Below are 27,191 nucleotides of genomic sequence, written 5' to 3' on the forward strand. Positions count from 1 at the left end.
TTTTTCTAAGGAATGTGAATCTGGAATTTTATCATAACCCCAGCTCAATGGCCCTGCTTTATCCCTTGTGACCAAAGGAAAAAGTGAAAGGTATTTCCCCACTCCCCCTTATAATAGCCCACTAGTTTAACAACCTTTTTACCAAGTTCATTGACTGCTCCAGCTTGTTTGTATACCAGAAAAACTGTAATTACTTCTAAAATGTAATTTTTGTGAGTGGTGCTATGGAGATGATAGCGATATTTTTTCTTTAAGGTAACACTGAATTGCTGTCAACATTTTTAATGTGAGATTTCATTGTTTATCTACTTTGTAATGATCTTAGGAAGTACTGTCATGTGTTCATTGGTAGAATGGTGTGTTCTGTACAGTTACTAAATAGATGGCATTCTCTACTCTATTAGTCTATAAATTGCAGTGCATTACATCCTTTTATGCCATAGGTCATAGTAGAACTTCTTTAGCTTTTCAGTACTTGTCAAGAAAAGTGTCAAGCATGTTACATTCCATTTTTCCATTACAGGGAAGCTTTAAGAGATTATGCAAACCTCTGAAAGTTAAAAAGAAATTAGACGACGGCTTACAGCTCGCAGACATCTTCTAGAACTGCTGCTCGCACGATATCTGGGTGGAAGGCATATAAATATACAGTGAGCATGCACTGGTATAAGGTATGTCATTTTGCAAATTCAAAATCACAATGTAGAAAGAGAGTCAAATTTGAAAGAAATAAATATTTTGCCTTTACATGTTACCCGTAGTTTCAGCACATTATACAGTAATACTCATTACATTTTTAGTAAATTTTCTGTAGTTTTGATTTTCAAAAGTATTTTTTGTTTACCAAACTACTGTCTGCATATTATTCCTTTCTTATTATTTGCTAGGAATCTTTGTTTACCTTCTGAAATTTTGAAGATGAACAGGTAGTTAGTTCAGTGTATGTCATGAACTTTTTTTTTACTTGTAAACTTATCTCCCAGTTAACAGATATAAAATAATTGAGAGAGGTATATTTTTTATTTATATTCATGTCATGAAATAATCCTTATGTGCTTTTATCTCTAGATGATTCAGTCAGTCCAAGATACATTCCATGACTACAGTCTGTGGCATAAAGATCTAAAAGAAATAGAAGGACTTTTTGGAACTGGCGTTGGATCTTACTTTAGGTTCCTACGTTATCTTTTCATCCTGAATCTTGTTATTTCGCTTCTTGTGTAAGTAATAATGCCAGAACTTAAGCACCTTATTTTGCAAGTTTTCTTTTCCTTATTTTCTTTGTTTTTCAATTACTTTTTAAATACAGTGGCACCACACTTAATGGAAGTGACACAATCTGAAAAGTGTATAGCCTACATGACACAGTACTCTGGAGCCAGCTCATACAGGTTAGATTTAGCAGGTGAACAGAAAGTAAATACAGGCAGTCCCTGGTTATTGGGGATCTGGTTTTATTGCGCTTGTCTAGCGCCATGAAATCAGCGATTTATGTTGCCACAACGACCCGAGGGTTAGCAGCGCTATTATGACACCATGAATTGCAGCGTTTCGGTTAATGGCGGTTTTCGCCTGGCGGCACACCCCTGGGAACGGAACCCCCGCCGATAGCTGGGGACTGCCTGTAACAGCCTATCCTAACCAGTGTTATTTTGATTATTAAGTATTCAATACAAAATATTAATTTACAGTGAAACCTTGGTTAATGGACCTAATGCACTCCAGAGGACTTCTTCAGCCGATTTATTTTCAAACCAAACAAATTTTTCCCATAAGAAATAATGACAATTGGACTAATCTGTTCTAAACCCCCAAAATGCTGCAAATAAAAGTATTTTAAATCAGATTTGACAAGCTTAGCATGCAAAAAATATAAAGTAGGTGAAGTAAATGCAAATTTGTTTGTTCCGATACGTAATACAAACCCTCGGTCCTTTAACAATAGGAAGGTAACTAGCGGCAGCTGGGACGGTCGTAAGCTTCGAACAAGGGGAGAACGGTAGTTAACTGCTTGTCCGATCGTGCGCGCGCCCGCGCGCGCCCGAGAGGTGAAGAATCACTTTTGCTTTCGGCCGCGGGTGTGAAGGACGTGTTCGTCATCGCTCTCTGCCCGCTTCATCGTCGTATGCTTTGTTTATATTGTGGTTTGGTTTGACTTGAAAATGAAACTGTAAGTACACTGTTTTCATTTTCATTACTTAATTATGAATCAACATGGAGCTATCGCCGTAGAGACGGCGATTTCCGCTCTTTTCATGAATTGAACCTTGAATTATGTCTCGGTGCCGAGGGCGCGCACTCGCGCCGAGTCATGTATTTTGGGCGAAAGTGTGTAATTGAAAGATGTAAGTACTCTTTTTCATTATATTTTTGCCCTGTGCGTTCGTTGCCGAGAGCTTGATTGCGCTCGGCAAGAGCCTCTTATTTTGTATGAATAGAATGCAATGAAAGTGGATTCGCAATGCAGTTTTCTTTTCATTTTCATTTATTAATTGCATCAAATTTAATTTTGGATCAATTTCCGCTCTTACCCGGGAATTAATCCTTACGATTTATTGCTGTGAAAGTGAAAATAGCAAGTGCAGTATTGTTCATTTTCATATATATTTTATGATAGCATCATATTATTATGGATCAAGTTTCCGCTCTTACCGGGAATTTGATTTTCCCTCTTTAAGTTCTATGAAGTGAATCGCAAGTGCAGTATTCTGTTTTCATTTTCATATTACTTTTCACTGCTGTGCGGGGGTAGGGGAAGCGAAGGTCTGCCAGGAAGTCGTCGGAAAGCTCTCCCGCGACTCCCTTGGTATCCGATTCTTCGTCTTCTTTCCTGCCCCCGCTCAGCTTCCTCGTATTTTTGTTTTTGGGGTCTTCCTTCCGTTCAGGGTGGGGGGCATGTCTCCCCCCGTGCGTGAGGGAACCCCTCTACTAATCTGTCTGTGCTACCGCAGGGGCTACAGCCGTGGGGAGACGACCTTGGACAGGTATGGACCACTGCGGCTGCAGGGCGTTGCCTAGCATCCACGATCCGCTGCAGAGTCTAGCGAGGTCTGGGGCGGTGACCTTGGAGTGGTCTCCACTACAACCTTCACGGCCGCTTATCTGCTTCTTCCCCCGCTGGTCTACACTCCCCATGCTGTGTCGGTGACGCCGTCTGCCGCTTCTAGGGCCGGTCGCCGCCGTACCGAGAAGGGGTATGCCGCCGCCGCTTGTGTTTTCTTCGTGTTGCCTGCCCCAGACTTCCGCTGTTCCAGCAGCTCGCCCCTGGACCGGCCGCCAGTACCACGCTGGCTGCCGATGATTCTACGAGGCGATGGCTGGCCTGCCGTACCTGTCGCTGATGTGGTTCCCGCTACTGGCTTGGCTGTCCCTTTCTGTGTTTACCGCTGCCGCTGTTCCTGCCGCTCCTGAGCTGGTTGCTGTTCCTGTCGCTCCTGGTTCCTGCGCCTGTCCATGCTGGTCCTGCCCATGGTGTGTCTTCCCCAGTCCCAGGTCCTTCCGGACAGTGCAGTCGGGCCGTGTTGCTTCGGCAATAGGCCCGACTCCGGCCTGGATGGAGGACCTGACGACTGTCCTGCGTGAGCTGACGAAGAAGAGGAAGGTGTCATCTTCGTCTTCGTCTGTTGCTGCCTCTTCCCCTTCGACTTCTAAGGCCCATAAGCCGAAGAAGAAGAAGGCTGCCTCCCCCCCCTAAGAAGTCTCCTTCGGGAACTTCTAAGGGCCCGTCCCCCCTCGGTGGGACGGGGGGGTCCTTCTGCTGGTCCCTCCTGCTCCTTCGGGAGCGCCCGTCTCCCCTTCCGTAAGCGAAGAGATAAGACGGGGACAGAGGAGTATCGGTTAGCTCTGGTACTTCCTCGCCTGGTGCTAGCGGCGATGCCGCTACGCCAGGTTCCGGCTCTCGGTCTCGTTCGCGGGAGATCCCGAGGTGTACGCTCTCCCTCGGGAGACCGTGCAGCCAAAGTTTCGCGCCGAGAGTTCGCTCGGCGCCAAGACCACGGCACGGAGCGAAGGCTGGCGAGAACCGCTCAGGTGACTCTCGCCAGGCCAGCGACCGCTCTCGCAGCGACCAGCTGGTAACCGGGTTTTGTTATTCCCCCTAAGAAGACTCCTTCGGGAACTTCGAAGGGCTCGTCACATTCCGGTGTGACGGGGGGGTTCTTCTGCTGGTCCTCCTGTTCCTTCGGGAACGGGGCCGTCTCCCCTTCTGAGAAGAAGAAGAAGACGGGGACCAAGGGTGTGCTGGCTACCGCTGGTACACCCTCGCCTGGTCTTGGCAGCTCTGCTGCTAAGCCAGGTACCGGCTCGGTTTTCTCGTCGCGAGAAGTTCCGAGTGTACGATCTCCTTCGGGTGACCGTGCAGCCAAAGTTAAGACGCCTGAGTTCGCTCAGCGTCATGACGAGGCACGGAGCAGAAGACTGTCGAGAGCCGCTCAGGTGACTCTCGCCAGGCCAGCGGCCGCTCTCGCAGCGAGCCAGCCGGTACCTCGGTGGACGTGACGGTCTCTGACCGGCCACGGGTTGAGGCTGGTAAGAGGTCCCCCAGGTCCCCTCGACCGACGGTACCAGCCTCGGCTGGTACAGCGGTTTTGACGTGCCGCGAGGACGCTCCACCGGTCTCACGGCGAAGCGAGCTCTGCAGGTCACCTGACCGCCGCTCCCACAGGGACCGGGCGGCGGATACGGGTGACCAGCAGCAGCTCGTCTGACGCACGGGACCGGGGTCGACGTGCTCAGTCGAGCCGCTCGCCACAGTGAGCGGCACGGCCAGGCCTGCAGATCGATCCCCACCGCGGGTTGGTGATCGGCTGCAGCCCCCCACGTACGCTGGTCCTGCCAGCGAGCGTGGGTGGGGGGAACGTCAGGTCTGTCTCTCCACTACCCACCCTCAACTTCCTCGGGCTACACCGGGAAGAGCGAGGTAGCTAGGAGTGATCGTGAGAGGTGCGCCGCTCACGATCCCGTCACGACGCCGCACGTGCCACGTATGGTCTTAGGACCAACCAGGACGTACGCGCAAGTGATTGGAGGTGACCGTCAGGGGTGAGAGGGGGTGGGTAGCGTCAGTTCTTGTCTCTCCGATACCTTCAACTTCCTCGGCATACGCCAGGAAGAGCGAGGTATATAGGAGTGATCGTGAGAGATGCGCCGCTCACGATCCCGTCACGACGCCGCACGTGCCAGGTTGTCTTAGGACAACCAGGACGTACGCGCAAGTGATGGAGGCAACCGTCAGGGATCTGTTGCTGGTCCTTCTTCTGAAGGAGGAGGGTCCTGGGAGCTCTCTTGTTGGAGGGACTGACGGTCCTACTCCTCAAGACGCTGTAACTTCCGAGATTCAGAGTAAACTTTACCCAGGTTATTGCACTGATTCGTCAGCACAACGACCGGGGGGAAGGATCGCCGCTCCCACCAGCAGAGCCCATGTCTCTGCTCGAGTCGTTTTGGGGGCCCGAGAGGGAACCCAAACCGACGGTGGGTATGCCGCGATCGCAGCTTGGCCGATTCTGTCTTGAACCAGAGTCTCTCGTCTCCGGACAAGAAGGCTCTCTCAGTTCTGGCCGGTCGATCAAGCTACTTCCACCTCCTCTACTGAGACAGCGGCGTTTCTACGTGTCTTCGGACACCGTATTTAAATACTCCTTCGGTCCTCCTGAGAGGTTTCGACCTCGACGAGGACTGGAATGAGTCGGAGGACGGTATCGGCTCTCTCCTGTCAGGTGTCGATCAGCCCCACCCAGACGACGTTCACAGTAGGCGGCAGACCCTTACCTACAGTGAGAGTTCGTAACCCTCCTCGGGGAAAAACGTTTTCTCCTGACGATACGTTTTCCCAGACTCTGAGAGGCCATCGCCGCAAGGCGATGGCTGCTCCTACTCTTCTCCAACTGCTAGTTCCACTGGGAAGCGAGCGAGTATCCAATTCTCCCCCATTACCCTCTCTCTCCTTACGGCTACGAGGGAAAGGGGAAGGATCCTACAGAGATTTCTCTGTAGGATCCCACGTTGGGACTGCGCTACCAGGGGGACCTTCGGGTCCTACACGTGACGTAAGCCCCGGTCGTTGAGGAGGGATCCTGCCCCATTCTCGATTTCTACGGGAATCGAGAGGACCACCAGCCGATATCGTTTGACGAATTCGGTGGGGGTTTTCGCAGACTGCTTAGAATTCTACGGAATTTCTAGCGCATTCAGAGTGTTAGAGTTTCTTACGATCTCCAAACACTTAGGCGAGACCACGGTCCAAAGTGAGCGAGACGAGAATCCCCGATATGTTACACGATAATCGGGAACCTCGCCTATGCTCGAATTCCTGGAATTTCTAGCATTAGAAGAAGACTGCTGCTGAAAGAAGACTATCTCACAGTAGGCGACCAACCTGGAATAGAGAAGAACGGACGGGAATATCCAGTTTGGCTGGAATTATCGTCTTAGTATTCTGTTCACCATTGAAGCTTTCCTTCGAGGAAGACTTCTCCTTCACTCTCTTAATAAGAGAACGAAGGTGGTCGATCTCCAATCCTTATTTTGTTTTTCTTGAAGGAAAAAAGAATTTAGGATGGAAGATCGTTGTTCAGAATCCTACAAATTATACTACGTATATTAACCTCGACGACATGATTCTGCTAAGCAGTTGAATGGTCCGAGGGTAGGCGCATATCCTGGTTATTCTACGGATTGCGACTTAGACGAAAAGTATTCTAATTGAACTGCAACCCGGGTTGCCTGCAACCTCCCAGGAGTTTCCAGTTTCAATTTCAATTTTATATACTTATGGTGTTGTCACAACAACACCATTTAAGCTTTTATATTTACCGAAATTCGTTTCGCTTAAATATAATTGCTCGAGCATATATCATGCTCGGTGGTTCTAGCCGAACGCATTCCTTCGTGGAAAGGATTACTTGGCAACTCAGGAGATGACGAGTCAGCGACAGCTAACTGCGTATTGAATTGCCCGAGGCATTTCAGTATCAGCTGCCGCTTTGAGGTAGACGGTTGTTTATGTCTTTTCTCACCTGCTTGATTGAATAACAACCGTATCTCTGCCCAACAATCACAGACTTAAGTCTCTGATTAACGGGGATTCTCGCATACATGAATGACCATCTACTGCTGAGAAACGCTAGTATTCATCGTCTTCGGTATTGCGAGAATTTTAAACAGAGATATCTATTCGAAGCTGACTCATCTTTCTGTTTACCGCACGTAACCAGAATTCTGTAATAGTCTCTTGCTGCATCGTATCCCGATAATGCGATTGATTTTTGCGGAATCTGAGTTTGTCCTCAAAATATCTTGTATTCGGAGGTGTACAATTGTTCATTGTTCACGGATTAGCAGATGTATTGAAAGACATCGACCTACTCCCTCACACCTGCCAGCTCTACTTCCAAACGTTCAGCCCATGAGAAGCAGTTCTTCAAGCGGCTCGTCCCCTGTTTGTTTTTCATTACTGAAGAAACGCCCCGCTTTCTTTCATTGCAAACAACGGACAGCAATGAAATGGCGGTTAGCGTTTTTCAGTCATTTTGTAAGACAGGTTTAGAATTTCTTGAGATTCCTTCTCTCGATTCAGCTGGAAGACGTAGGTTGCATTCATTGCCTACCTTCGTCTTCAACGTCACATAGTGTTGTTTTCTCCGTTAAGCTGAGATTCAACGTCTATGAGATTTTCTGCCATCAGGGACCTCGGTCTTTTGAAGGCAATTGACTTTCGCCTTTTGAGCTTATGCATTAAGAGAATCATCGCCGCGCCGTCCGGCATCGGTGATAACAAAATACTTGTTTTTATTTGTTTGGTCTCTCAGCATAACTCTTTAAAGGCGCCAAGGTCAACGTGACTTACCCGGATGCTTGGACAACTTGCTCTACTCTTGATTCCGAACCAGTCCAGTCGGCAGCTGTCAGACGCGCCCGAGTCAGTTACGAACTATGCTGTGGACTTAGTTCGGTTGTTCCAGAGCAATCATTACTTCGTCTTAATAGCTTGTCAGTATGAGTACTGTACATAACCAAAGTCGAGAAGAGGGATAGGTCCATAACGACTATTCCCACCTTCTTTTTCGTCTTAGGTTAACTGCAATCGAACTTCTCTTGAGAAGTCCAAGTCACAAATGGGATGGGGTATTTGTGACGCTTTCGATTTCGTACCGTTGTGGATCTTCGTAGCAGAAGACTCCAGAACCCTTTTCTTCGGTAACTGACGATTGGTTCGATCCTTCACAATACCCTCCCTAGGGACGTCACCACCTCCGATACGAAGGCTGATGCTGCTTTGTCCTGTGAAGGTGTGCGACGGAGCTGTCTGAAGAAACTCGACACCCAGGATGAGTGTGGACGCCTCTTCATCATTCTCTCGCGTTCCGCAAGAACTTCTCCGTGGCGCAGGTAATGAAGGCAGGCGCCTGGTCCAAACCGGACCGCATGCACCTCCTTCTACCTTCAGGATTGATTCCCACAGTTCCTTGGATCTTTTTCCTTGGGAACCGTGGTGGTTGCTCAAACACGTTGTGAGGTTAACCCAGACCCTCGCAGGCTGAACAGCATCGAGTCCTGGTGTGACCGTAAGAATGGATGAGGAATGAGAGTGTGACTGGCTCCTCTTCCCATCTTTTTCTTCCCTCTACCTTTGGGTAGAGGACACGGTCGTCACCCTGCTGGGTAAGGACGAGATGCAGGTGAGCTACTCAATAGAGCACCATCCTATCCCTTTCAGTAGGGATAGGGAGTAAATATCACACTTCCTCCAACAAGGGGGAGGAAGTGGATGCCAAATTGAGACAAACCCATCATTTTATGATTGTCTCTTGCAAACAGGAACAAGTTCTTGCTTGCTGGTACGAAGAGATACGCTTGCCTCTCTCTTAGTACTTGGCCCAGAGGTCTGACCATTGATCCTGCGGTGCACACCCCGATCAATCGGACAGAGGTTTGGATCCCTCCCTTGCTCTTACGACCAGGGAGGCACTCCAGGGTTGGACGAACACCAGTCTGTTCACCAAAAAAGACTCAGATTCCTCCCACCAAGAAGTGAGGTCTTCCTATTGTTAAAGGACCGAGGGTTTGTATTACGTATCGGAACAAATGACAATTTGTCGAAAATTGCATTTTTCCTAACTATACAAACCTGAGGTCCTTTATTTACATATAGTCCCACCTCTCCATGCCACCCTCACTCTGCACAACTTTTTGCATGGGCCTCCTAAAGCAAAAGTGATTCTTCACCTCTCGGGCGCGCGCGCGACGTCGGACAAGCAGTTAACTACCGTTCTCCCCCTTGTTCGAAGCTTACGACCGTCCCAGCTGCCGCTAGTTACCTTCCTATTGTTAAAGGACCTCAGGTTTGTATAGTTAGGAAAAATGCAATTTTCGACAAATTGTCATTTTTACTCTACTTGTAATTGGGTGAGGCTATCACATGTGTGGTAGGCAGTGAGAAAGGTGAAAGGGAAAAGAGATATTACTGTTTTGAAAGGAAATCCCCTACCCTAAAAGTGGCTGGCAGCTCTGCTTCTTGGTTGTTTCTTTTTTCTGTCTCTATATGTTGCTTTCTTCTTGTGGTTCATGGTTTCTTCTCTTTCTCATTGAAAATCTGTCCGAGGATGATTGTTTTTGCCTGCGTTTTCAAATGTGCCTTTGGTGAGATAATAGCATTGTCATTGAGAAGGTTTATAGCTTGGTTTAATTCAGCTTTATCAGGGTAATATTTATCAAGGAAACTGCACTTTCCTAGATGGAAAATCTCAGCAGGAGAGAAATTGAATCTGAGGATTAAGTCAGGGAAACAGCCAGCTACCCCTCCACCTGTGTTCCTTTGGGACACATTTAACCCAGCCCATGATCGCATATACATTATACTTGCAAAATCAAAAAACTAAAGGACGAAATAATTTTTGTTTTTGTTGGTCTTAGTGATGAGTTCAATAAGTAACAAAATCAAGTGAATTGAGGTCTGTTAAGTTGAGGTGCCAGTGTATTCCTCACAGGTATTTTTTATCAAGTTGGTAAACTAGTTATGAATTATAATTGCATTGTAGTTACGAGTTGTGCATTGTGTTACCTTATTTAGATGTAGGATGTCATGAATAGTCAGTAGCTCAGAGTAGGGTAAAATCCCAATAAATTTGGCAACCTTTTAGAATATGTACATGGTGTTCCTCTGCAATTTGAGTCAACACTGCATGACATTAGTTATATTTGTTATTTTTGGCAATATTTTGATGTTTTTCCACACAGCAGTCATCATGGATTTTGGCATTCTTATAATATAAATCAGTTATTTTGTGTGTTTTTTTTTTTTTTTTTTTTTTTTCATGCACAGATACAAACCTTCATTCCTTACTTAGGATATTGCTCCAAGTGTGAGCTGGAAATGATCATTCAGACTTATTGACAAGGTAGTTAAGTACCGACATGTTGGGAAAGCCCTGACCACTTGGCAGTCTGCACTCCAATTTGTTTCCGGCTGCTGTTGAGTATAGATGTTTGTTGGGTTGATTGTTGCTGTGGTTTGATCAAACCTATCTCTCATTTAAGCTTACTTCATCAAAGGGAGGGAAGCCAGTTATGATCATGAGACATTGCTAGGGGTGAGAAAAAAATCTTTTGCCAAATTTTTATCCTCATCAAAATTTATCTACATAAATTTTTTTGTTTTCCTTTTCCAGTGTCAAGAGAGGCCATCTGAACAATGGGTGAAGTTTGTAATGAAGAGGATGGGGAACCAAAGACTCCCAGTGTGTAGCACACATGAGCTCTGAGCTGTAGCATTTTGATATTTCAGTGTGACAGTTCATACTATCGTTTAGGAAAAGTGGACCACAGTTTCAAGCAACTACGAGTCAACCTCAGTTGTTTTTTATTGATGGCATCATTTGGTTCAATTGTTTGTGCTTATGGTCTGTGTGTTCATCAAAAAGACATACATCAGTATGTCATTTGGGGTAGAATCAAACTCCTCCTGTGGGGAATCTATTATTACCTGTGGGGTCTACTTCTCTCGTACTGCATATATGTATAGACATTTTTTATGAACTGTCATCAGGTTTTCCATTTCCTGGATTGCTTTTCAATGTCTGTTTGCATAATTTTCACAGGACCCTTCATGTGTTCCCCCCTTATTTTACCTCTGTACTTGAGAATTGTGCCAGTGGTGAAAGAATTTATTTTACACAAGTGTGTGATGTTGACCATTGTCTTTCATCGCTGCTTCTCTCTATTAATTTAACCTTACTTTTCATTGTGATGGCCTGGCATTCTTCTCGGCGCTACTAGCCTCCTCACCACTGCTTTCCTTTTTTACTTTCTCACCCAGTGTCGTGAGGATAATATTTATCTCACAATAAATGAAGAAAAAATAAATACAAAGCCCTGAGAGCACAACCACTTGTTGAAAAGACCTGCATGTGACTACTCATATTGTTTAATCAAAGCATGGCATCCCCCTTGGTGTCATGTGGCCATGATATGATTTTAAAATTCTTTTATAATTTTGAGTTGTTCCGACACGGCATACAAACCTTCGGTCCTTTTACAATAGGAAGGTACTAGCGGCAGCTGGATAGGTCGTAACGCTTTCGAACAAGGGGTTCGGTAGTTAACTGCTTGTCCGACAGGCGCCGCCGCGCCGCGACTGGGGAGGTAAACAAATCACTTTTGCTTTCGGCCTCACAGCGAGTGGACGTGTGTGTTCGACGCTCTCTGCCCGCTTCTCGTCGTTTGCTTTCTTGAGTATATGGTTGTGTTTGTGTATGAAAGAATTCATTGTAAGTACAATCATTTCTCTCTTTTCATAATATTTGAAGTGTTTTTGATTAATGATGGAATCTCCTCGCCTCGCTACCCCACGGGGAGACTATGCCCGGGTACGAAGGGCGTAAATGCGGGAAGTTTTCCGCTCTTTCCCGGAGATAGACCCTCATATTTTGTGTGCTCGGTGTCGGGGCGCGAATGCACCCGAGCCGAGCCATGTGATGTTTGCAGTAATTGGTCGGAGGCGCAGTGGACTTTGTATGAGGGCAGGAAGAAGCGAAGGCCTGCAAAGGAGTCGTCGGAAAGCTCTCCCGCGACTCCTTTGGTGACGGACACTTCGTCTTCGTTTCCTGCCGCCCCCGCTCAACTTCCACAACGTATCGCGCCTTCCCCTTGCGGGGGGGGTTTCTAGGTCCTTCTCCTCTCCTGACCTTGTCGAGTGTGGAGGAGGGCGCTAGATACCCTGACGTCGAGTTGTACTCTGGGGTCCTCTATCCGTTCGTCTTCGCCGCGAACGGGTAGAGGATCCCCCTAATCACCCGACTTTTGCCTCCTCAGGTGTGGCGGTTGCCGCGAAGGATGACCTCGGACAGGTGTGGCATCGTGGGCTGCAGGGCGTGCCGAGTGTCCAGGGGCTGCTCTACCATCTCGCTGGCTCCGTGGCGGTCACCCATGCTACGGTCACGACCCACCACCACGACCCTTACACCACCCGGCTACGCTTCACCTCCCTCACCTGGTGTACACCCCGCACGCGGGTCTCTGTGACACCCACTACATCGGTGCAGGGGCCAGTCGCCGTACCTCGGGGGAGTGTGATGCCGCCACTGGGTTTGCCGTGCTGCCATGCTGACCGGACTTTGTGTGCCCGAAGAGCTCGCCCCTGGACCTCCCACCGGTACCTAGGATGTCTGTGCCGCTGGTCCGCCCATCTGGACCGCCTACACAGTCTGCCGTACCTGCCGTACCTGCCCAGCTGCTGTCCACGGAGTGACGTTGACCACTGCTGCCGTTCCTGTACCTGCTCCTGCTGTCTCTTCTGCCGTTCCTGTGATGCCTGCCACTGCTGATGTTGTTCCTGTTCCTGGCGCCGCTGCTCCCGATGCTGATCTGTTCGGACAGGTGCGTCCGGGCCCTGTTGCTTCGGCAACAGCAGCCCCGGCTCCGCTCTGGATGACAGATCTGACGTCGGTCCTGAGAGGTTGAGCGAAGAAGAAGAAGAAGAGGAGGAAGGTGTCGTCGTCGTCTTCATCGTCTTCTTCGTCGTCGTCGTCGTCTGCCGCCTCTTCCCCTTCTTCTTCTAAGGCTCCCCCGCCGAAGAAGAAGGTCGCCTCCCCCCCCCCTAAGAAGTCTCCTTCGGGAACTTCTAAGGGCCCGTCTCGCTCTGGTGAGACGGGGGGTTCTTCCGCTGGTCACCCTGCTCCTTCGGGGGCAGGACCCGTCTCTTCTTCCACAAGGAAGAAGACTACGGGGACCAGAGAGTGCCGGCTAACACCGGCACTTCCTCACCTGCTGTCAGTGGTTCGGCCACAGCAGCAGGGTCCGTCTCGGCCTCTTCGTTCGCGAGAGGTACCGAGTGTACGGTCGCCTAACAGCGGCCGTACAGCCAAGAACCAGACCTCTGAGTCCGCTCAGCGTCAGGTTCACGGCACGGAGCGGAAGACTGGTGACAGCCGCTCACGCGACTCTCACCAGACCAGCTCTCGCTCTCGCGGCGAGCAGCTGGCTACCCGGGCGGACGTGACGGTCCATGACCGGCCACGGGCTGAGGCTGGGAAGAGGTCCCCCCGTTCGCCGGCACCAGCCACGGCTGGTACCAGCGAACTGACGCACCGTGAGGATACGCACCGATCTCACCGTGACAGTGGAGCTCGCCGGTCGCCTGACCGTCACTCTCACAGAGAGCGATCGGGTACGGCGACCAGCACCAGCTCCTCTGACACACGAGACCGGCCGCTGTTCTCGGTCCAGCCGTTCTCCACAGCGAGACGGCTCGACTAGGTCTGCAGCTCGATCGCCACCGCGGGTTGGCGATCGCCTGCAGTCTTCCAAACCCGCTGGTTCTGCCAGCGAGCGAGGAGGGAGCGTCAGGTCGCCTCTCCCATACCTTCAACCTCCTCGGGTTACACCGGGAGGGGCGAGGTATTGAGGAGTGATCGTGAGGGGTGCGCCCCTCAGGATCCCACCACGTCGTCGTACGTACCAGGCACGGTTCTCGGGCCAGCCAGGTCGTACGCACAGGTGGTTGGAGGAGACCGAGAGGGGTCTGTCGCTGTTCCTCCCCTTGAGGGAGGAGGGTCTCGGGAGATGCTCCTGTTTGAGGGACTGGATGGTCCGACTCCGCAGGACGCAGTCACTCCCGAGATCCAGAGGAACTTTGCCGAGGTTATTGCGCTGATTCGTCAGCACAACGACCTCGGGGAAGGATCGCCGCTCCCACCATCCGAGCCCACGTCCCGGCTCGAGTCGTTCTGGGGCCCGAAGAGGGAACCCAGACCGACGGTGGGTTTGCCGCGTTCTGAGCTTGCGGACTCAGTGCTGGGACCAGGTTGAATCGCTTGTCTCCGGACAAGACGGTTCGCTCAAGTCTGGCAGGTCGAGCAAGCTGCTTCCACCTCCTCTGCTGCGACAGCGGCGTTTTTTACGTGCCATCTGAAGACCCGATGCCGGCCCAAACAGGTGAACCCGGAGTTAGCCAGCTGGACTCCGGGTGTGTCTCTGCAGCAGCTCCTGTCCGAGAACCTGTGGTTCTCGCAGCAAGAGGCACTCGGCCTGGAATCTACCGCCATGGCAGCTTTCCAGGCCGTCTCCTGGCTAGATCTGGTGGTTCCTCACAGTATCTAAGGTCGCAGCCAATCCGGGTCCGGGGGAATTTTCTCCCGAAGATGACTCGGCCTTCAGGGAGACTTTGCCAGTCTGGAGGAGAGCCATCTCCTTCCTTTGCCCACCAGACGGTGAACCTGTGGGCCAACCTGGTTCTCCGACGAAGGGACGCTGTCCTTACTCGGGTTTCCAGGCGGGCGGGCGTGAAGCGGCGTTGGGACTTCGCAACGGTACCTTTACGGAAGTTCCACGTCTCACTTCCCAGGAGAGATGGTGGACTGCTGCGGTGGGACAGACGGCGCACTGACGACAGTGACCGTCTGGTTCACCAGGCAGTCTCGAAGGCTTCTGGGCAGCCTCGGACTGCGGCCAAGTCTAAGAGCTCGGCTAGCGCTTCCTCGGTGGCTAAGACGGTAGCTGCGTCGAAGCCCCGGGGAAAGACTCTGTCTTCTTCGACTTCTACCATGGGGAGCCGTAACCAGCCCTCCTCCTCCCGTGGAGGCTCTGGGAAGAAGTCGAAGAAAGGGGGGAAACGCTAGGGACGGCGTTCCCCCTCACCTGCTGCCTGCCGGAAGTGGGGGGGTGCCTGGCCAGCCATTGGGCAACTTGGCAGCGCTACGGCGCCGAGACCTGGATTGTAGATGTCCTTCGGGAGGGATATCTATTACCCTTCGAATCTCGGCCACCCCTCACCTCCAACCCGGTCCAACAGCAGTCGTACGTTTCCAGGGCCTCATCGAAGGACGTAGCATTGAGACAGGAGATCAAGACCATGCTGAGCCAGAGAGCTGTAGAAATCGTCACGGATCAGTCACCGGGCTTTTACAGTCGACTCTCCTGGTGGAAAAGTCTACGGGAGGCTGGCGCCCGGTGATAGATCTCTCTCCCCTGAACCGGTTTGTTCGCCAGACCCGGTTCACGATGGAGACGGCACGCTCAGTGCTCGACTCCATCAGGGAGAACGATTTCATGCTTTCAGTGGACTTGAAGGATGCGTATTTCCAAATACCCATTCATCAGTCCTCCAGAAAGTACCTCCGCTTCATCCTCGACGGGACGGTGTACCAGTTCAGGGCACTTTGCTTCGGTCTCTCAACCGCCCCACAGGTGTTCACGCGAGTGTTCACTCTGGTGTCTGCTTGGGCCCATTCGCACGGGATACGTCTTCTGAGGTATCTCGACGATTGGTTAGTCCTGGCGACTCCCGCTTCACAGTTTTGCTACAGGACAGGGATCGACTGCTCGAGTTCTGTCGCGATCTGGGGATCGTTGTGAAACTTCGAAAGTCCGATCTCGAGCCCAAGCAGAGGATGAAGTACCTGGGTATGCTGATCGACACGGTAGCAGGGCGATTCTTCCCCGCAGACTCGCGGATCAGCAGATTCAGGGAGGCAGCCAACCAGTTCCTGTCTCGGCAGGAACAGGTAGCTCAGCGATGGCAAGTCGTGATCGGACACCTGTCGTCACTCGAGAAGTTAGTCCCTCACGGGCGTCTTCACCTGCGGTCTCTTCAGTGGAGACTAAAGGAGAGTTGGTCACAGGCGACGGATCCCCCAAGCTTTTCCAGTGTCACTGACACAGGAGGTGAGGCAGGACCTAGCCTGGTGGCTGGACGACAGGAACCTCTTAAGAGGAGTGCCTCTGCGCACTCCCCCCCCGGACATGCAGCTGTTCTCAGACGCATCGACCGAGGATGGGGCGCACACCTGGAGGAGTTGCTGACTTCAGGAGTGTGGGACGAGAACGACAAGCACCTTCACATCAATGTACTGGAACTCAAGGCAGCGTTCCTCGCTCTCCAGGAGTTCCAGGACCGCTTGATGGGACACTCAGTGGTGTTGATGTGCGACAACACCACGGTGGTGGCCTACGTCAACAAACAGGGGGGCCTAGTGTCTCTCCCGTTGTACCAGTTGACTCGGCAGGTGCACGAGTGGGCCGAGGCACACTCAATAGAGCTGTCGGCACGCTACATTCCAGGAAGAGGAACGTAGTAGCAGACACGCTCAGCCGTCGGGATCAGGTGATAGGGACCGAATGGTCTCTACACCAGGACGTGGCGGGAAAGGCTCTTCGACCTGTTGGGGGGGGGGCGACCAGTCGTGGATCTGTTCGCCACCCGGCACAACAGGAAGCTCCAGGTGTTCTTCTCGGCCGTGCCGGACCCATGGGCAGCTGCAGAGGACGCTCTTCAACACCCGTGGACAACCTCTTCGTCTATGCCTTTCCCCCGTTCAGCCTGATTCGCAAGGTGATCAGTCGAGCACTGGTCACCCCGAATCTCAGGATGATCCTGGTGGCTCCCAGGCCATTTGGTATCCGGACCTGCTGGCTCTTCTCGCAGGAGAACCGAGAGAGATTCCCCCTTGGCACAACCTTCTCGCCCAGCCACACGTCGAGCGTACCACCGAGCAGTCCAGTCCCTACGTCTTCACGGCTGGCTGTTATCCACCATCTCTTGCGAACGAGAGGCTTTTCTCGTAGCGCAGCAACAGAGATGGCTGGAAACGTCCGTCAGTCCTCTGCAGCTGTGTACCAGGGGAAGTGGGCCGTCTTCTGTGGTTGGTGTCGTAGACGGGGTCTATCTCCTCTCAGAGCCAACTCTTCAGCAGGTAGCGGATTTCCTCGTTTTTCTTCGCCGAGAGAAGCTCCTCTCAGTCCCCACAGTCAAAGGATACAGAGCCGCCTTGGCGCTCGTCCTGAAACTGAGGGGATTGGACATCTCGAACTCGTTCGAGATCTCCTTGCTTATGAGGAGCTTCGAAAGGTCTTGCCCACCCAGGGAACTCAGGCCCCCTGCGTGGGATGTGACTCTCGTACTTAGGAGTCTGACTCGAACGCCGTTCGAGCCACTCCGAGAGTCGTCAGACAGGGATCTGACCCTCAAGACCCTCTTCTTGCTGGCCCTGGCATCGGCGAAGAGAGTAGGGGAACTTCATGGTCTTTCCTATGATGTACGACACTCCAGGGGATGGGGATCCGTGACGCTCGATTTCGTCCCGAACTTCGTTGCGAAGGACTCAGAAAACCGCGTCGATCCCTGACGACAGGTTCGAGTCATTCACGATTCCCTCCCTAATGGACTTCACCGATTAATGATGCGGATGAGATGCTGCTTTGTCCTGTGAGGGCGCTACGGCGCTATCTGAAGAGAACTCGACACCTCAGGCCTGAGTGTCGACGCCTCTTCGTTAGCACCGGGGTCACCAAGAAAGAAGTATCCAAGAACACTCTTTCATTCTGGCTGCGTGAGGTCATCAGGAGGGCGTATGAGGCTGATGGTAGTGACGACATCCGTACGTCCGTCCGAGAGCTCACGAAGTCAGAAGTATTGGCCCCTCGTTGGCGTTTCGTAAGAACTTCTCCGTGGCGCAGGTCCTGAAGGCAGGGGTCTGGTCTAACCAGACTACCTTTACGTTCCTTCTACCTTCGGGATATTGCCCACAGGTCCTTGGATACCTTTTCCTTAGGACCCGTGGTGGCTGCTCAACAAGTTGTGTAGCTAACCCAGACCCTCGCAGGCTGAAACAGCATCGAGTCCTGGTGTGACTGTGTGGATGGATGTGTGAGTGAGTGAGTGACTGGCTCCCTCTTCCCATCTTTTCCTCCTCCTCTACCTGTGGGCAGAGGGCCACGGTCGTCACTACGCTGGATGAGGACGAGATGCAGGTGAGCTATATGACAGAGCCCCATCCTATCCCTTTCACTAGGGATAGGAGCAGAATATCCACCACTTCCTTCTACAAGGGGGGAAGTGGATGCCTACAAGAGTCAAACCCATGACTTTATATTTGCTCCTGTACAGGAACAAGTTCTTACATTGCTGGTACGAAGAGATACGCTTGCCTCTCTCTTAGTACTCGGTCCAGAGGTCTGACCATTGATCCTGCGGTGCACACCCCGATCAATCGGACAGAGGCTTGGATCCCTCCCTCGCTCTTACGACCAGGGAGGCTTCCAAGGTTGGGCGAACACCAGTCTGTTCACAAAAGACTCAGATTCCTCCCACCAAGAAGTGAGTCTTCCTATTGTAAAAGGACCGAAGGTTTGTATGCCGTGTCGGAACAAATGACAATTTGTCTAAAATTGCATTTTTCCTAACTATACAAACCTGAGGTCCTTTTACACATAGCCCCACCTCATGCCACCCCTCACTCTGCAGTTTTTGCTTGGGCCAAAAGCAAAAGTGATTTGTTTACCTCCCAGTCGCGCGCGCGCGCCTGTCGGACAAGCAGTTAACTACCGAACCCCTTGTTCGAAAGCTTACGACCTATCCAGCTGCCGCTAGTACCTTCCTATTGTAAAAGGACCTCAGGTTTGTATAGTTAGGAAAAATGCAATTTTAGACAAATTGTCATTTTTGCACTTACTTGAAAAAATAATCATACAAATGTATTGTTGGATGTTGCTATCTTTGAAATGTCATATCTAGAGGATGTATTGTACCTCTTCTCACTTGAGGGATCACTTATAAGTCCTTTGGCTTTTGGACTTGTTGGGCCACTTAACTGGTCATGTATCCACCTTATTCTGGTGATGAAAGGTCGCATGAATGACAAGTGAAAAGATTATTGGACTGGTGCTTTTTTCAATTTATTATAGTATGCCAGCAGAGAGTGACTAGTGTCAGCTGTAGGTGAGTCATACTGTGAAGCATCTGATGCTGACTTTTTTGTGGTCTGTAGGTGCAACTACTTTGATCCCAGTTTCAACAAGTTTCACAGTAATACGCTACTCTCTAGAGGGTTATCTCAAAGTTCTGTTTACCTAAAGTAAGATTGCAAACAAGTACACAATGCTCGGCACAGGGCCCTGTCAATCTTAGCATCTAACATGCGTCTGTACAGGTGGTTACTGGAGTCAGTTTCCCTCTGCATGTATGGGTAACCTGAAAGCTGACAATTCTGGTTTTGGAGAACAATGTTAGTTATGTTCTTTGTGGACAATACCTCCTTCTCAAGCAGTTAGCTTCTATGTAAAATACAAAGGTTTGTTTCTCATAGGAAGAAGTAAACAAGTTTGGTACAGTATAAGCGTTTTTTTTTTTTTTTTTTTCTTTTTTTTTTTTTTTTTTAGATATGAAAACTAGAAGGATTTTATTATAATCCTAAATCTAACCAACCTTGTATTTTTCGCTGTTGCTGAAGGAAAAAGTTATACTTTTAGTTGAATGAGTGGTTCTTTACCCTGTTACCAAGCTTCAATGTTCAGACTAGCTTTTATAGAATGTAAGCCATAGAAAGGCTTTGTGCTTTTCTATTTAAGAAAATTGTATGTTATCTTGAGTTTGCAAATTTGGGTAACAAATTAATTTACATTTTTGTGTTTCAGGTGTGGGTTTCTTTTGACACCAAACGTTGCTGGTCCACTTTGGTAATGAAACCTTGGACCGCAGATAATACCACAGCTACACCTTCTTTAGGTAATGGTATTGGTAAGTAAGTTCTCATTTGTTATTTCTGTTAGGTAGAAGTTGAGAAGGCAGGAAACTGATTTGTTCCAGCTCTAAGGAAAAAGACCCAACATTTATTTAATTTTATGAGAATTTAAAGTAGTTTTATTTCTTGCTATATCAATGGAAATTAAGCAGTCTTCCATACAATATAATATCTTATGGGGATTAAGCAGTCTTTCATACAATATAATATCTTATGGGGAAAAGAGAGAAATAATAAAACTTTCAAAATTGAGAAAAAAGAGAAAAGAAAAATAATAAAACTATCAAAATTGAGAAAAATAATAGCAGACCATCAAACAAAATATAAAGTACGTAATAAAACAAAAAGTAAGTATAAGTTGGAAAAGTAAGCAATATCTAAGCTTCAGTTAATTTCTGTTGTATATAATGTGTAAATAATTTGGCAAAAATCTGTTGATATATCATTAAAACTAGGATTGTGCTGGCCAGATTATATGAGAAGTTCTCTTATGCAGAAATTAAGCTCAATGAACTTTACTGATATTCTTGTGTGATTTATTTCCCCCGTTGCATTTATTATTGGAATGTTTACTATGATAGGGTTTATTAGATTTTGCAATTGGTGTGTTATTTAGAAATATATACTTATTACAGTGGTAACAGGAGACTTTTTGATTGTAAAAGAGAGCATGGCAGCCATCAGAGAGCCCTTACACTCACAAGGGGAGGAATCACTTGATGAAGAGAGACCTGGTTCACTGAAACAAGCTTCCACAAATGAAACAAAATTTGGTCCCATTGATTGGTTGACAGGTTCTGTAAGTAATTTCTTATAAGTTTTGAAAAATCATTTCAGTAACATTTTCCTTTCATGTAAGACTTATCATTCTAGCATTATGTAGCTCAACCCATGAGCTCAGATTTAAACCAGTAATTGTCTCTGTTGCTTTAAAAAGGAGGAGGAGGAGGAAGAGTGTGATCCAGTTCTAATACTATTCTCAAAAATTTTTTTTTTTTTATTTCAGGGTTGGTTTAAGGATACAGAGCTCTACTATGGGTCATATCTGAGTGGCAACTTCTCACTTGTGTCTGACCAGTCCTATAATGTTGCTGAGGCATATTTTTTTATTGTCTCACTGTCTTTCATCTTGTACTTAGTAATGATTTTACACAGGTATGTTTTTCATTAAATCATCAATTTTACCAAATTATTTATCATTGTTTTAAATGATTTTGTACAATCCACAATTTGCAGTTTTTTTAGTGATTCAAGTTTTAAAAACACCCGAAATGCCCATGTGAGTGGGGCTAATGGGTCAATTGCCTTAGAAATGAAGAAATAAACTTAGAAGGTTTGACATGCAAATATTGGTTGCATTTGTTATAACATCTGTTATGTCTAGTGCTCTTACTGGACTATGTATTCCCTTAAGGATGAATTATGATTAAAATTTTTCCAGTCTAGGACATATTCAACAAAATTAGGTCGGTTAAGTTGGTGCCAGTTACATATGTTTTCAGTTCATGTTGCTTGCATGTAAATCACAACTTACTTAAGGAGTCATTTGATTATCTCTTGACTTCTTTCTCTTTAGTGTTTTGTCATTATTTTACTCCAAGTATTTTATAAAGTTAATAATATAGATGAATACATCTGTAAGTATAGAACTTTATGTAGATATTTACCCAAGGTTTCAACCAGTGATAGACAATAGCTTCACTTCAGGTAGCTTATGTAAAGATTTTATACTTGATTACACAAGTTTTTTTTTTTTTTTTTTTTTTTTATTATTAATTTTACCCTATTTCCAGCTGGCACTAGAAGATTATCCTAATGTTATGGCCTCAGGATGCTGGAGTTTTAAGGAAGATAAAACACAAAACAAGAAATGAGTCATAGAATTTTAAATAGGGCTTTGTATTGCATGGCTTAGGTGCCAGTGATGGCGATGATGATGTATGACAGAAAATAAATTACTATTTTGATAATGATTTTAACTGGTTTTATTCTTTTGAAGGGTTATAGTTTTATATAAGAACAACTACATTGACACTGTTCATGATATGGCTTCAACGTTTATAAAGAAAGTCTTTTCGTCGTGGGATTTCACCATCACCGAGAAGAAGGCTGCTTCCATCAAACATCGCAGTATATATAATGAGCTTACTGTAAGTGAAGATAACTTTAAAGTAAACATCCATTACCATTAATCAAGATATACATTTTATTTTTTGTGATACTGTATGTATTTTTGATAGCGTAGGTGTTGTTTGTGCTCAAAAGGAATTTTGCATATACACATCTACAGTGGACCCCCCGTATTCGCGTTCTCCGGATTCGCGGACTCACACATTCGCGGATTTCTCTCGGGAACCTTTCCCTGCATTATTCGCGGAAAATTTGCGCATTCGCGGTATTTTTCGATGAGAAATATCCACAAATTCCTGGTTTTTGTTATCAATTTCATCATAAAATGCACTTTTTGTGATAAAACTATTATAAAAACCAAGTATGAAAATTTTTAGTGGCTTTTCTTAAGTTTTAACTAACAAAATAGGCTGTTTTTAGCATTTTTATAGGGGTTCCAAACATTCGCGGATTCTAACTATTCGCGGGGGGTGTCTGGTACGCATCCCCCGCAAATACGGGGGGACCACTGTATATGCAAATTTCACCTTCTTACATGATAATGAATTCAGGAGAAAATGATTTAGCTTATATATATATATATATATATATATATATATATATATATATATATATATATATATATATATATATATATTATATATATATATATATATATATCCATTTATTCTTTATTTTAGGAATTACTACAAGAATATTTAAATGAAGAAATCAGAGAATCCTTCTGCACTCGTTTGATGGCATTGTGTGTGAAGCTGGTTTTCTGGGCGATTGTTTGTGGTTTTCTGGCAGTTTTGGGTTGGGCCACGTATCTCATGCTCGCCAGCAAAATCAATGAAGATGTAGCCCAAACTACTGTGAGTAAATAGGGTGTATATTCAGTTTTTCCTTATTGCAGAGTGATGAGTATTTGTTCAATTTTTTTTGCCTCCTTGTAACTGAAGAAAAGATTGCATGTAATGCAAATTTCAGTTTTTTGAAAGTGCAAGAGACAGTTTTGATGCCATCATGTTACTGTAATGTTTTTATCCTTAATATTTTGTAAAACCTGCCTGGAAAGATAATTGGTTTTCATTATTATGTTTGTTCTAATATTGTTTTCCACATGGATGAAATTGTTTGATTAGACACCACAGAGTCAAATTCTTAGAGTACCAGCGCCAAACCAAAGGATTCCTTATTAAATTATTGGTGAAAAATTGTGATGTAAAAGAGAGAAAGAAGTTGGGTACCTGAAGAACAAGAGACAAAACTAGAGGAAGGTTAATGAAGAAAAGGACATACTTTAGCACTAAATGAAAAATGTGTCATGACAAAAAGAGTTTGTTCCGATACGTAATACAAACCATCGGTCCTTTAACAACTAGGAAGTAGCTAGCGGCAGCTGGAACGGTCGTAAGCTTCGAACAAGGGGGGAGAACGGTAGTTAACTGCTTGTCCGACAGTCGCGCGCCGCGCGACTGGGAGGTAAACAAATCACTTTTGCTTTCGGCCACGGGTGTGAAGGACGTGTTCGTCATCGCTCTCTGCCCGCTTCATCGTCGTATGCTTTGTTTATATTGTGTTTTCTACTAATGGTTTGTTTGACTTGAAAATGAAACTGTAAGTACACTGTTTTCATTTTCATTACTTAATTATGAACCAACATGGAGTTATCGCCGTAGATGCGGCGATTTCCTCTCTTTTCATGAATTGAACCCTTGAATTATGCCTCGGTGCCGAGGGCGCGCGCGCTCGCACCGAGTCATGTATTGTGCGAAAGTGTGTAATTGAAAAATGTAAGTACTCTTTTCATTATATGTTTGCCCTGTGCGTTCGTTACCGAGAGTGTGTTTGCGCTCGGCACGAGCCTTTTAATTTTGTATAATAGAATGCAATGAAAGTGGATTTGCAATTGCAATATTCTTTTCATTTTCATTTATTTATTTGCATGAAATTTAATTTGGATCAATTTTCGTTCTTACCCGGGAATTGATCCTTACGATTTTTTTTTTTTATGTGAAAATGAAATCGCAAGTGCAGTATTCTGTTTTCATTTTCATATATATTATGATAGCATCATATTATTGGATCAAGTTTCCGTTCTTACCCGGGAATTGATCTTTTCCCCTTTAAGTTCTATGAAGTGAATCGCAAGGGCAGTATTCTGTTTCATTTTCATATTACTTTTCACTGCTGTGGGGGGGCGGGTAGGGGAAGCGAAGGTCTGCCAGGAAGTCGTCGGAAAGCTCTCCCGCGACTCCCTTGGTATCCGATTCTTCGTCTTCCTTCCTGCCCCCGCTCAGCTTCTTCGTTGTATTTTGTATTTGGGTCTTCCTTGCGTTCGGGGTGGGGCATGTCTTCCCCCCCGTGCGTGAGGGAACCCCTCTTACTAATCTATCTATGTTACCCCAGGTGCTACATCCGTGGGAGACGACCTTGGACAGGTATGGACCCCACCGCGGAGGCAGGGGCGTGCCTAGCATCCATGGGCTGCTGCAGCGTCTAGCGAGGTCTGGGGCGGTCTCCACTACTACCACGGCCGCTTATGCTGCTCCCCCCCCTCCTGGTCTACACTCCCCATGCTGTGTCGATGACGCCGTCTGCCGCTACTAGGGCCGCAGCCGTACCGAGGTGGGCGGGGGTTTGCCGCCGCCGCCTGTTTTCTTCGTGTTGCCTGCCCCAGACTTTAACCGCTGGTTCCAGCAGCTCGCCCCCTGGGATCCGGGCGCCAGGACCCAGGTTCCGCTGGCTGCCGATGATTCTACGAGGCGATCGCTGGGCCTGCCGTACCTGCCGCTGATGTATTCCCGCTGTTGGCTTGGCTGTCCCTTCTGGGTCTACCGCTGCCGCTGTTTCCTGCCGCTCCTGAGCTGGTTGCTGTTCCTGTCGCTCCTGGTTCCTGTGCCTGTCCATGCTGGTCCTGCCCACGGTGTGTCTTCCCAGTCCCCAGGTCCTTCCGGACAGGTGCAGTCGGGCCGTGTTGCTTCGGCAATAGCCCCGGCTCCGGCCTGGATGGAGGACCTGACGACTGTCCTGCGTGAGCTGACGAGGAAGAGGAGAAGAGGCGCTGTCATCTTCGTCTTCATCGTCTGCTGCTGCCTCTTCCCCTTCGACTTCTAAGGCCCATAAGCCGAAGAAGAAGAAGGCTGCCTTCCCCCCTAAGAAGTCTCCTTCGGGAACTTCTAAGGGCCCGTCCCACCTCGGTGGGTACGGGGGGTGGGATCCCTTCTGCCTGGTCCTCCTGCTCCTTCGGGAGCGGGGCCCGTCTCCCCTTCCGCAAGGAAGAGATAGACGGGGACCAGAGGAGTATCGGTTAGCTCTGGTACTTCCTCGCCTGGTGCTAGCGGCGATGCCGCTACGCCAGGTTCCGGCTCGGTTCTCTCGTTCGCGAGAGATCCCCACCCGAGTGTACGTTCTCCCTTCAGGGCGGAGACCGTGCAGCCAAGTTTCGGCGCCAGAGTTCGCTCGGCGCCAAGACGCGGCACGGAGCAGAAGGCTGGTGAGAGATGCTCAGGTGACTCTTGCCAGGCCAGCGGCCGCTCTTGCAGCGACCAGCTGGTAACCCGGGTTTTCCCCCCTAAGAAGCTCCTTCGGGACCTTCTAAGGGCCCGTCTCGCTCCGGCGATTTCGGGGAGCTCTTCTGCTGGTCCTCCTGCTCCCTCGGAACAGGGCCCGTCTTTTCTTCTCTACCAAGGAGAAGAAGACGGGGACCAGAGGAGTACCAGCTTCGGCTGGCACTTCCTCGCCTGGTTCTAGCGGTTTCTGCCGCTAAACCAGGATCCGCCTCGGCTTCTCGTTAGCGAGAAGTACCGAGTGGACGGTCTCCCGCGGGAGAGACCGTCCAGCCAAAGTCTTGACACCCGAGCTCGCTCGCCGTCAAGACCGAAGCGCGGAGCAGAAGACTGGCGAGAGTCGTGCAGACGACGCTCGTCAGGCCAGTGGACGCTCTCGCAGCGACCAGCTGGCTGCTCGGTTGACGTGACGGTCGCTGACCAGCCACGAGTTGAGGCGAGGAAGGGGTCCCCGCGGCCGTCGGTACCAGCCACGGCTGGTACCAGCGGCTCGACGCGCCGAGAGGACGCTCGCCGGTCTCACGCGACAGCGAACCTAGCAGGTCACCTGACGCCGCTCCTATCGGGACCGGGCGAAGATGGTAACCAGCAACAGCTCGCCTGACGCTAAAGATCAGCGTCGACGTTCTCAGCCGAGCCTCTCCGCCCCAGGCGAGCGGCAAGGCTAGGCCTGCTGCTCGATCGCCGCGGGTTGACGATCAGCAGCAGCCCTCCAAGCACGCTGGTCCTGCCAGCGAGCTAGGGGGGGGCGTCAGGTCTGCCTCTCCTGTACCTTCAACCTCCTCGGGCTACACCGGGAGGACGAGGTACCTATGAAGTGATCGCGAGAGGTGCGCGCTCGCGATCCCGCTATGCGCCGTATGGACCAGGCACGGTTCTAGGACCGACCAGGACATACGTGCAAGTAGCTGGAGGCGACCGTCAGGGGTCTGCCGCTTTTTCCTCCTTCGGAAGGAGGAGTATCTCGGGATCTGTTCTTGTTGGAAGGACTGGACGGTCCTACTCCGCAAGACGCGGTTATACTCCCGAGATACAGAGGAAATTACAGAAGTCATTAAAGCTGATTCGTCAGCATAATGACCTTGCGGAAGGATTGCCGCTCCCCCCACCAAGCAGAGCCCACGTCTTACTGCTCGAGTCGTTTTGGGGCCCGAGAGGGAACCCAAACCGACGGTGGGTCCTGCCGCGATCGGAGCTTGCCGATTCTGTCTCGAACCAGAGTCTCTCGTCTCCGGACAAGAAGGCTCGCTCAGTTCTGGCCCGGTCGATCAAGCTACTTCCACCTCCTCTACTGCGACAGCGGCGTTTCTACGTGTCTTCGGACACGTATTTAAATACTCCTTTCGGTCCTCCTGAGAGGTTTCGACCTCGACGAGGACTGGAATGAGTCGGAGACGGTATCGGCTCTCCCCCGTCAGGGTGTCACGATCAGCCCCACCCAGACGACGTTCACAGTGGCGGCAGACCCTTACCTACAGTGAGAGTTCGTAACCCT

The 27,191-nt window shown here is 48.9% G+C and overlaps 1 protein-coding gene across 1 annotated transcript in view; it reads left to right on the top strand.

Moving 5' to 3' along the window:
• LOC135202640 (uncharacterized) overlaps positions 1–27,191 on the top strand; it is a 101,491-nt gene that overhangs the window by 32,899 nt on the left and 41,401 nt on the right. The window contains 5 exon segments of the mRNA XM_064232135.1: positions 19,906–20,008; positions 20,648–20,811; positions 21,019–21,167; positions 22,012–22,162; positions 22,823–23,014. Coding sequence (XP_064088205.1) covers positions 19,906–20,008; positions 20,648–20,811; positions 21,019–21,167; positions 22,012–22,162; positions 22,823–23,014 — 759 coding nt within the window.

This window comes from Macrobrachium nipponense, chromosome 33 (assembly GCF_015104395.2).
Source record: "Macrobrachium nipponense isolate FS-2020 chromosome 33, ASM1510439v2, whole genome shotgun sequence".
Lineage (NCBI taxonomy): Eukaryota > Metazoa > Arthropoda > Malacostraca > Decapoda > Palaemonidae > Macrobrachium > Macrobrachium nipponense.